Consider the following 12,303-nt stretch of genomic DNA (forward strand, 5'->3'; position numbering starts at 1 on the left):
AGGACCGCCTGGGTCTGAATTTGTTTACTGCTCCGTACTCCTGCCTGAGTGTGGCTGCATCCTGGATTGTGAAACAGTCCGTTCCTGTTCTTCATTATATATATAATTCTGAGGCTTGTGGAATCTGCTTAGATCACATGCTATGCATAGGCCGACATCTAGTGGAAGCTGCAGAGTATTACAGTTGTTGTTTTCGAAATTCAAAAAGGGACGTCGACAGGGCATACCATAATACTATCACTAATATGATGTCCACTGTACCCATGGTCCTTAACGGGTCGAGGTCCCTCAGATTGTTTTTGTCCGCCATCGTTGAGCGGTCGCTTCGCGCAGAGTACAATTTCGGCTAACACCATTTACTTTGACAAAGTTTAATAATAGTTACTCTGCCTGTCTCTTTCGACTGCCGTGTCTCGACGCGGTGAAGAATCGCACCGAAGGACCAGATTAGCCGTCGGACAAAGCAACTTCGACGGATCCCTTTCGGCCTTGGAAGGCCCAATGGTCCTAGGCCCTTACAGTAGGGAGAGTGTGGGGCGGTCATTACACAATGTATTTTTCCACCCCTTTCCCTTGTCGCATGGCTGCCTGCCCCAAACATGGATAGGCACCATTTTAAATTTTTCCCATCATGTAATAAAAAATTCCTGTAGATCGATAAGCACAGAGTGTGCAACCTGTGTCTTAATCGTGACCTCGACGAAGTTCACTGTCGAGCTTGCAAGCTTTTTCTACCTAAGACCCTTAAAGACAGTAGGACAATACGTTGGGCCCATCGCGCCATGCAGACCGAGGCCTCCATTGACGTGGAGGGAGCTTCCAGCGCCGGCAGCGACTCTGTCTTTTCGGACGGCGAGGTTGATGGGGAACAGCCACGTTCCCCAATGCTAGCTCCTCACCCTGGAAGACAGGCTGGCGGCTCTGTTCTGGGGACTACACCCAGCGGCAAAAGCACTCCATATCCCCACACTAAGCACATACCCACAGTGATGTGTCCAACACAGATCTGTGGGTTCACTGTCCTCTGGGCATTCGAAGTCTTGATCGCCTCATGACGGGCCCCATAAGACTAAAGACGCCGCCTACAAATCCCCTTCTACTGAAGGACGCGGCGGGGCCCCTTCCCAGTACTGAAACGCAACCTGTTTAGTCTAAATCTGCAGGGAGGCGGAAAGAGTCGGGACTTTCTCTCCTTATTGAGAAACAAGTCCCAGAAGACCTAATTAAAGCTTCTAGCTCAAAGAAATCGTCCTCTAAAAGCTACAATCACAAGGATAAGCAGAAGGACAAGGAGAAGTCCCATAAAAAATAAACCTCACAGTAAGGAGCCTACCCCTAACAGAGACACTGTACAGGAGAATGAAGAGATCCTACAGGAGGATGAGGAGGGTGATAAGGTGTTGCCCACACACCGGCTATACCTGACCCTGGGGTTATCCCAGTTCAGCCAAGTGGTCAGCACAGAACATACAGTAATGTACAGGATGTCTTTCTTTGCTATCTTCTTTGAAGAACATCACCATGCTTTGGAGAGCCTACAAAATACTCCCCCTCCCCCTTTCCCACCTTCACCTCCCATTGGTCAGGCTTCCAGTTCTCAGCTTTTTCCTGCAGCTACTCAGCCCTGTCTGTCATCCTAGCCATCGAGTAAGAGATCTCTCATATGCCATCTGCAAAAAGTCTTGCACCTCTACTGAACTTTATGGTATACATGAAGAAACTGAGGAATATCAAGAAGATCAATACTGTGATGAGGATGACGATGGGGATGATAACAATGATGACATTGAGTCAAAGGTCTATGCTATGGACTCTCCAGTTTCGCAGGACCCCCCTTTTACCAGATTCCCCTGTGGATAATCCACCCTTGTTCAATGATATCCTAATCAAGGCAGCCGAGTTTTTCGGCATTCAAACTCATGAGACTGAGCAAGACAAAGATTTTGTCGAACCTCCTGGGGGACAAGAAAGCTGCCGCCCAGTTTATACCAATTTTAAAATCTGTTCAAAGGAGGATCCAACTTTCACTTGAAACCCCCAAACAAACTAGAGCAGTCAACCCAAGAGTAGAGAAACTATTCCGCCCAGCACCATCTGATCCCTTACACAGGGGGGACATCTTAAGCCGGACTCACTGGCAGTCACAACTACCCGAAAGAGGGCTGGTACACCGTTAGCCTCTTCTGAAGCTCCCCCAGACAAGCAGAGCAAGAAGCTGTACACCATGGGGAGGAAGGTAGCAACTTCCGCAGCCTACTAAGCTAAAATTGCCAACAATTCCACACTGTTGGCAAGCTACGACTGCACTAAATGGGACAAGGTTACGGCCCTGGTTGACTCTACTCCTGAACCTCTTAAATTAAAACTTGCTCTTGTAACAGCCGAAGGGAGAGCCACTGCCAGCAGTCTGCTTAAAAATAACCTTGACACGGCAGATAATGTTGGGCGCGTCATCGCAGAAGGCACTATTCTCAAACGCCATGCCTGGCTTCGACAGTCCAGGTTCAAACTGGAGACACAAGCAACCTTGCTCAATATGCCAATAGAACCCAATGTTCTATTTGGCAAATCAGTGGAGGAAGGGCTGAAGTCAGCCAAGGAGGAGTATGACGCACTCAATTCCCTTGGCCAACTTACCAACAAACAGACTGGACAAAGAGGTGGAAACAATTTTTGCTGTTTTCGTCGGCAAAACCCACAAAGACGCGCCGGATACGGGCAAAACCAAAATAATTAATTGAATAACAACCAGGACAAGCGTCCCAGGGTTATCTGAGAGTCCAGTGCAGAGGCCGCGGCTGGGGTCGGCCCTCTACTTCCAGACGTGGAGGTATGCCTCCCAAACAATGACGCCCCGCTACAGGTCCCCTCCCAGTAGGGTGACGAATTACAAACTTCACCCACGCATGGGAGGGTATAACAGTGGACAAGTGGGTGTTATCACCGGTAGCGGGAGGTTATTGCGTGGAACTCCTGGGAACACCATCAAGCCTCCCCCCCGCGCCAAAGGAAGACATCAAGAGAAGACCTGCTCATCTTGATGGAAGAGGTCAACGCGCTACTCCTCAAAGACGCCATTGAGATTGTGCCGTCCAACGAGGTAAACGAGGGTAACTATTCAACGTACTTCCATGTTCCAAAGAAAGATCAGACCATGCGCCCAGTGTTAGACTTGCGCCCTGCAAACACTTATGTAAAGCCACAAAAATTCTGCATGACAACGCTACAAGAGGTAATTCCCCCTACTAAAGCGGGGAGATTACATAGCAACATTGGATATAAAAGATGCTTATTTTCATATTTCAATGCGCCCAGACGGCTCTTGCAGTTCAAGGTTGCAGACCAGCACTACCAATTCAAGGTACTACCCTTTGGTATAGGCCCAGCTCCAAGGGTGTTCACCAAAGTACTGGCGGTGGTGGATGCGCACCTGCGCAGAGAATCAATCCCAGTGTACCCCTACATGGACGACTGGCTGATCACAGGAGAAATTCCCCATCTTTGCAAACAAAACACGCAAAGAACCGTAAATCTCCTTTTCCAATTGGGCTTCTCAATAAACGAGAAAAAGTCAAGTCTTGTACCAAACACATCAAAACAGTTCCTACGAGCTGTATTATACACAAAGACAGGCTTAGCCTTTCCGTCCATGGAAAGAGTACAAAACATGCTTTGGCAAGTACCCCAGTATCAAGCCGGTCTCTAGATAAGCATACGCAAAGCAATGCGGTTACTAGGCATGATGGCATTGTGCATTTATCTGGTCCCACACGCACGTCTGCGAATTCGAACATGCAGGATTGGTTGGCGAAACTATGGTCTCAGGCAAGTGGTCAGTGGGACGAGCTAGTGGTTGTTTCGTCTACACTGGTTAAAAACCTACGCTGGCGGTCGAGAGAAAATCTGTTAAAGGGAAAACCCTTCCACGATCCGGAAGCACAAGCGATTGTCACAACAGACGCGTCACTTTCCGGGTGGGGGGGCTCATTACCTTTACCACGCAGCACACGGTCTGTGGACACAAGTCACAGCACAGAACCATATCAACTTACTGGAACTACTAGCAGTCTTCAAAGCACTGCTGGCATTTGAATTGCAGCTGACTAATCAGTCAGTTCAAATTCTAACAGACAGCACTACTGCCATGTTTTATATCAACAAACAGGGGGGCACAGACTCTCCAAATCTGTACAGGTTGGCTCAGAAAATATGGAAGTGGGCATTCAGACGAGGGATGTCCCTATCCTCCCAACACGTTCCAGGGGTACTGAACACTCTAGCGGACTCTCTGAGCAGAGCCCCACTACCAGAAGAAGACGAGTGGCAACTAGACTCAAACGTTGTAGACCCCATCTTCTCTGTGGGGTTACCCTACAATAGACTTGTTCGCTACAAGAGAAAACAAGCAATGGCCAGACTTCGCGTCGAGGTTCCCCCAACCAGACTCCAAGTGGAACGCCCTATCGATGAGCTGGTCAGGGAAATTTGCTTACGCTCCCCCCTCCTCTAACCCCAACACCATTAATGAGCAGGTTCGTGAACAAGATGCACAGAGAACAGGCGACGCTCATCCTAGTTGCTCCTATGTGGACGAGACAACTTGGTATCCACATCTGCACAATCTGGCGATGTGTTTTTCCCATCAAGTTCCTGTACCTAACCAACCTGTTAACCCAACACGGGGGGACAACGGTACACCCACAACCACGCTTAATGAACTTGCAGCATGGCTCCTGAAGTCATAGTTTTTGGACACCTGAATCTTCCACAACCGTGTATGGATATCCTCAAGGAGGCACGAAAACCAAACACTCTAGGCACTGCTATTTCGACAAGTGGAAAAGATTTGTCATTTGGTGCCAGTCAAAACATATAAATCCTGTTGAATGTACTCAATCACACATTCTAAATTATATGGTCCACTTGTTAGACTCCTGCTTAGTCTTTAACTCTATAAAAGTCCACATGGCAGCTTTATCAGCCTATACCACCTCTCAGAGCAAAGTCTTGTGGTGGAAAGTTCCAGTCATTAAAGCATGCATTCGTTATCTGTTTGGATACAACTGTACTCACATTGCACTTCATGCAACCTCATGTCAGAACATAACAATCTGAGGGACCTCGACACGTGTAGGACCATGGGTACAGTGGACGTCACACTAGGGATAGTATTATTGGCAAGCCCTGTCGGCGTCCCATTTTGAAAACAACGTTAATACTCCGCAGCTTCCCCTAGATGTCGGCCTATGCATAGCATGTGAATCTAAGCAGATACAAGCATCAGAAATACGATTATGGCGATTTATATATATATATATATATATATATATACACCAAGCTTGAAATGCTAAGATTGGAACGGCTTAACCTTTTTCTGAGGTTGGTAATTGGAAGATGTGCCTCTTTCCCAAAATCTTGTGTATTGGAGGCTCTTTGCTTCTCCATGTTAAAAAAAAAAAAAAAAATGAAGATGAGGTAGACCATGCTCTCTTTCTGTGGTGTGTTAATAAAAGATCACAGATTTGGTATTGGCTATCAAGAAAAAGAATCCCTGATCTGTCGGTTTATCAGGCATTTGTGTTTTGCTTTAAGGGAAGCTAGACAGTGGTTGACACATGGGGGCCTATTGCCTCAGCTGGCTGCCACTTGAGAGCATAGTTTCCCTCCTACTTACCTCTGTGAACAGGGTGCCCAAATGGGCAATTCTCTTCTGGTGGTATACTATATAATTACTACCGGCAAATTAATGTGCTCTTTCATGAGGAGGCTTCCATCTATGGTAACCCAGCTTTGACTGATAGAAACCTTCAATTTTACTGGCAGAGTTATGGAAGGGCATGCATTTTGCAAATGTGTAAAATGTGGAAAAGGCAGAGTGTGAGCTATCTGAGCGAGAAATGGCCAGCTACGGTAAGCTCTGGCTTCTGCTGGAAGATAAGATACGTTTGGCTTCATGGGGCTTTGCAGCGTTACCAGCTCTCACTAAACTCTAGGCAACACTGTTCTCCATGTTAATCCTAGTTTCCTTTTCTGGGTCCTCCTCACAAACGATTGTTGGACAGTTTTGCTGTTCTGGAATGGTATGTGTGAGGCAGTAAATTTCGTTCTCAGCATTTCTTCTTTTGGGCCCCAGGTTGCTCATCACACTTTCACAATCGACTGACCGAGCTCAAGCAATCCTGCATACTGGTTTATTAAAGAGGTCGTTGTTGCCAAGATGAAGATTCTGCCCTTTTCAAAGTCCAAAACGAAACCAAGGGCTGAAATGTGGGTGGAGGCTTTGTTGCTCCAAGCCAGGTTGGATACAATACAATAGAAATGGTGACCTGGATGGATATAAGGGGATCTGGGCTTGTTTGTAGAAATGTATGGATGACTGAGTTTCAAATCACAAAGGCTTCCTTTGGCATATACTCCTAAATTGAAGGTGTGTGCATCCCTAGTGTGTTCACTTGCAACCCCTTCCTCCTCCTCTGAACGGTCTTGTCATCCTTGTGTGCTCTACTGTATTCTCCCCCCCCCCCCCCCCCTGTGGCTTCCTGGTGGATCAGTGAGAAAACAGAGAAAGGTTGGCCCACTCAGTAGTTTAACCTCAATGCTTGAACCAGTCATCGTCACTTTTTGGTTTGAAAATTGATCCTTTTGATCTAAATGTTGGCTTTCTTACTTCCATGAAACCTTTCAGTAGAAGAAAGAAAAGTTAGGTAGTGTTTAGCAGAGTTACAGAGTTGGTAGTCTTTGGGCAGATCTCCACGACAGACCCCCCAATAAGGAGATCTAGTCCAAACGTCATTGCAGAAGATTTTGGAGGTGAGCTGGATATTTGCCTGCATTGGCCAGAGAAAGGACTGCAGATGAAGCGCCTAGACGCTGAAGAATGGAACTAGTGACAGCTCCAGTAGTCCCCAAAATTGTAGACAAGGCTGTTGGAGTATGAAGAAACAGCCTTGAGTGTAGTGCTTAGAGGAGATCTGAGCCTGCGTTTTCCACAGGTCTCGGTTATGGTTCAGGCAGCAGGGGCAGGAGGCTAAGCCCCTGGTGATGGATTGATGAGACTAGCATTTCAGATGAAGTCTGAGTAAAACATCAGTGGACTGAAGTACAGCCGCAGCAAGTTAATTCCGTGCTGACCCTTCAGGACAGGTCAGTGCATTCTCTGCTTAAGACTTGATACTCCAAGACCGGCTAATTGTCATATATGGAACAAGAATTACTACTAATTTCAGAGGCTGTTCAGGAGTTTTTATTGAAATATCAATGGCACTATGGCTGTCCCTCTCTCTTTCTCTCCCTCTTGTCTAAACACACCTAAGCCCTATCCCAGGTGTCCTTAGCCCCATGTTACTATATAGCATTGTTTTGCCATCAGTATGCTAATCGCTAAATGAACTAAGATGTTGGCCATAGTGCCTTTGACCTTCTCTCACCTAACTTCCTCAGGGACTTCTTAACTTTCCCCACTCTAGGCAGAAGATAGGGATGTAAAGGGCAATGGGATGTGTGTCTTCCCAACACCTTGCTTGATTTCTTCTCCTTTCATGCTCACTTTCTCCTCTCCCTCTTCTAGTCTTCCTACTACCCTCCTTCCACCTGCCTCTACTGTATTCTTCTATCCCTCCAATGTCTCTCATACCTTCTAGGTCTTGCTTCCACCCTTTGATGTTGCTCCTCCTTCCTCTGCACACTACTTCCCTCCACACTGCAACTCCCTCTCCTCGACTGCACTACAACTCCCTCCTCCACTCTACTAGAAATCCTCCCTCCACTATGACTCCCTCATCCACTGTACTGCTCTAGTACTCCGCACTAAGACTACTCCTCGATCCAAATACCACTCCCGCACAACCCCCTCTTCCACACTACATCTACCAATCCACCTACTTCTAACGCAGTCACCCCCTTTCACTCGCAGTCACTTCACTCTCACTCAGTACTCTCCTTTTCCTAACACATTCACGCACACAACGCAGTGACACTTTCATACACTACCTAATACCTCGCCTTCTCAAGAAATTGCATTTGCAACACACAGCTCCTTCGTCCCACCTACTGGTCTCTTGGCCATCCACCTCCTACTCCTCTGACCTCTTCCGAATGATCCATACTTCCTGGTTACTGTGGTCCCATTTTATTATCCTCCCACTCACTGGATAGTTTCTCTCTCCTTGGCCAATTGCCCTAGATTCCCCACCCAGGACATTGTACTGATCGGCAAAATTACGAGTAGCAGGCTAAAACCTGCCCACTTTCTCCATTCGGGCCTGTCACGGAACAATGATGGTGGCCCGTGAAGTTGAATGTCTAGTTTGTGTTAGGGGGCAGGGATCCTGGCACTCCTGAGGTAAGTCCCAGTGCTGAGGGTTGGTTTCTCTGAAGTCAGTCCTTGGTGGTCTAGGGGCCTCGTTTGTGGTGATCTGTGTTTGCACAACCTCTCTCACTGCAGTGCATGACTGATGTCACTGCACTGCTCTTTAGTCACTGTTCTGCCAAGAGCATGTCCCGGAAATCTGGGGAGCTACCTGCAGGGGTTTGGGTCGTGTCTTCTCCATGGCTGGTGTGTGTTACTCGACAGAGACTCTCAGTTTGCTTGTCCTTGTTGATTTCTTCCTCTGATGGTGGCACACTATAAGAAACCCAAAAAGACTGGCAAGCATTTTGTTGAGCTCTTGCATGAGATATATGGACTGCTCAAAAGCAGACTGGCACAAGTGGGTGGACGATACGAATTGTGGCCTTCTCAACTGCCACAATCCACCTCAGGGGTAAGACTGGCTGTGTAATTGTCCCTCGTAGACCTCCCACCTCCGGCTGTGGGGTGTTGCCATGCTCGTGTGATAAGACCAGGGGGCCGGACTTGTCAGATAATAGTGGTGTCCTTGTCATGCGGGACCCTGCTGCTGTCGTACCTTTGTGTTCTGTGATGTTGCAGCACTTTGACAGCAGAAATAACATTAATATTACCTCAAAGACATTAGCTAGGTATCAGGTCTTAAACAGAGGAAGACATTTATCCGCTATTTTTATTTCTTTTTTTTTGCATTCACGTTTTACAGAAAACCTACAACATAGATAAAAAAAGTTAAATAAGAAAGAAAAGACAAGAATAGAACTTCCAGTACATACCAAAACATATAATTATTCAGTGGTCTGATTTTTCTTATCCAGTTCAATTGTAAGACTCTTTAAAAAAAAAAAAAAACGTTCAATTGTAAAATAAGAGAAATATTAATGCCCCACATGCACCGACACCAGAGAAGGTTCATGGACACATCTGTCTTGTTCCAAATTGTGTCCTTGAAACACAATAGCCTGTTGTTAACCAAGTAAGGACGCATAGCGATCAGGTGTCTCAGGGTTTCGCTAGCATTCTTTATGCCACCGAATTTGTAGATAGGATTAGCCTGAAGGTGCGATGAAAATTCCTTCCAGTGCCTAATCCTCTCTTTTGTGTGGAATAGATTGAGCTTGAAACGCATGTAAGTCATGCGTGTTATTTCACAAGGAAAGCGTTGCAGGTATAAAGGAATGCATTCTCTCGCATGTATAAATTGAGAATGCTCAACATAAGTGACATAGGAAGCGATACTGTCTGCAGACTCGACCAAATCTGCCCTGAATAGGCTCATCTTGACAGCTCCTGGAGTTCCGGAAGCAAATTGCGACCATTGCTGTAAAGTTGCTACACTGACGTGCAGTATTCTAAAACTGTTAAAAGCTACCTCCACCCTTTAACACTGGAACACTTGGTTTAGAAAGCCACCCAGCTATTTTTAGTCACTTTTCCTGAAGTCCTTCTGCTCTAGCCTTCTGATCTACCAAGGCAGCACATTTAAAGAGAGGTTGCAGTTTTCAGTGATGCTTTGCAAAATGCCTCAATGTTTACAAAAATAGCTCTGAACACATATACAATTAGTGGCAGACTAAGGGACTACCAAAGTTAGTCAAAAGAAAGCCGAAAAGGACTTTGACCTAACACCCTTATACTAATATAAGAGAGCAGCGACTTCAAAAGGGCCCTGGTTAGTAAGCAATGGAGTAACTTTGCTGAGAATGTTGGGGGGGACATGACATCTGAAGAAAAGGTGCCCCAGCCAGATGAATGGGGACAAAATGGTGTGCCATGAAAGTTGGGGGCGGGGGGGACAAACGCCCCTGGCCCTCCCTAAAATTACACCCACGTTAGTAAGGCTCCCCAGGTACCAAACCTCTCTGGCACCTAGGTCTCTACCCCAGGAGTAGGGGGCCCCAAGTAACGCAACCACCTGAACAGCCCTCAGCTAGGGGCCCAGATCAAGTGCTCAGTAGGGAACCAAAGGCTGAAAAACCAGCTGGCAGGACGACCACGCAGCACGAAATCCCGACCCATATGGTGTTTGCCCCAGGATAAGCAGATCACAGCCCGGGGAAAGTATGTTATTTTACAAGGCGAGGGCGTGGGGGTTACCAAATTGGGGGGGGGGGGTAATATTTCTGCATAAGGTACCTATACTGGCCACAAACCATCAGGAATCCAGGGAAGCACTCACAAATAAAAGTACGCACTGGTTTTGAGCAGTTTGACGTTGCCAGTCTATAATCTGAGAAGACATTGTAACCTGCACCAGATTGCACTACCAGGGGAAGAGTGCCTTTGACTTTCCACAGGTAGAATTTAGGGACCAGAGAATGGCCAAAGGAATTCTGGGCATCCACATGAGACGCTGTCTTAGACTAAATAGTACGATTGAAATCAATGCCTACTTCCAGCACAGTGTCTATATTTCTTAAACCGGGCCCCAGCGTCCCATGCTATCTGGTGCTAACAGAATGCCATTGGGGGAAAAAGGGTCTGGGGCAGGCCCAGTTGGACAGGGGAACTTGGGCCTCTAGCAGATTGGAAGAGAACTTAAATGGGACGCATGCCATCTCTACCAGCTGGGCCCTGGGCCTTGAGATCGCAATTTCTATATTATCATATGGAAGAATATACTGCTATTGACATGTGTTTTGTATTGAATTGTATTTTTCTGGATGTACTTTTATGGCCAAAATAGTTATTGACTGATATCAATTCCCGGCATGCTGTCATTGGATAGTTACCTTGCGTATCCAGTGATTCCCTTGGACTAAGTAAAGGGGATTGATGTGACAAGGCCAAGCACACATGTCTGGGATGAGGCATTGGCATAGGCTTTCTTTATTGTGCTGTGTCACTTATTCAAATAAGAAGCTCTAGGTTTATTGGAAACATTGGCTGTGGGGAAATAATAATTTCAGTTCATTTGTCAATTGTTGAAGCTTTGTATGTCCTCCTGTCTTGCTTCAGTTCAGTAATGTGGCGAACCTCTAGGGTTTGGGCGCATGTCTTGTATTTCTGGACCTTGCTTCGTCTTCTCTGAGGTGGCCAAGATGACCGCATACCAATAAGTCTTGTCCCCTTTCTCCCATACTAATGTAATTTTGACCCCAGGAAGGGGACAACATTCTGTTGGTACGGAAGAGCATTTCACATGAGCGAAAAGAACAATAGTTACTACTGTGAGTAACTCTTACATGGTTCCTCACTCAGTTCTGCTGGGCATTAATGTAGAAAGATATTGTCTTTCTTTGTTAATAGTGTCTGGCCGGAGCAGTGCCTATGGAGATACTACTGTGGAAGGTCACCCTGCAGGACCAGGTAGTGTCAGCTCCAGCATCGGAGCTATAAGCACTGCAGCAGGACATCACGAAGGGGAAGGCTCTGAAGCAGAGGTCGAAGCAGAGACTGAAGGAGACGTTAACACCAGCAACAGGTGGTTTTTGATATCCTCTTTCTGTTTAGTAATAAAGAAAAGCATATGCTGGTTACTGGAAACCTGTCCCCTGAATACCAGCAACGTATGGGCCTTCAAAATCCCCACTGTAGTTTAATAGCCAACAACCATACCAAGTAAACCTTTGAAATCACTCTTCTTTTTATGAAAAAAATATCAGTAACTGCTTGGTGTTATATCCTCCTCTTCCCCCTTTCTTTTAACCCTCTTCACTCTCTCGCCTTAAAGTAAAGTTTCACCCAAATAAAAACAAAGTCCTCCTCCCTCAACCTTGTGCCCACTGAGGACTTGTTGGTGATCCACAGGTGGGAGGCATCATTGCGTCCCAATCGCATTGTTGTGGGATAAACTTGCGACTGTAGTAATGCTTCCTTCCTGACCATATCACTCTAATTCTTCAATCTTTGACTAGATCATGAACCAAAACAAAGGAATGAAATTCCTTTATTGCTCTTAGATGTATTGTACTGGTGGGCAGTGGGCCCATCTACAAGGTCTTTCGTCTTGTGTT

The 12,303-nt window shown here is 46.5% G+C and overlaps 1 protein-coding gene across 6 annotated transcripts in view; it reads left to right on the top strand.

Annotated features, from left to right (window-relative positions):
* Window positions 1-12,303, top strand: part of UBR4 (ubiquitin protein ligase E3 component n-recognin 4) — a 2,945,062-nt gene that overhangs the window by 1,859,504 nt on the left and 1,073,255 nt on the right. For all 6 annotated transcript variants that reach the window (XM_069611069.1, XM_069611071.1, XM_069611072.1 and 3 more), the window contains one exon: window positions 11,597-11,771. In XM_069611069.1, coding sequence (XP_069467170.1) covers window positions 11,597-11,771 — 175 coding nt within the window. The remainder of the gene's footprint in view (window positions 1-11,596; window positions 11,772-12,303) is intronic.

Source organism: Ambystoma mexicanum, chromosome 8, assembly GCF_040938575.1.
Source record: "Ambystoma mexicanum isolate Mex_15411 chromosome 8, UKY_AmexF1_1, whole genome shotgun sequence".
In the NCBI taxonomy this organism is placed as follows: Eukaryota; Metazoa; Chordata; class Amphibia; order Caudata; family Ambystomatidae; genus Ambystoma; species Ambystoma mexicanum.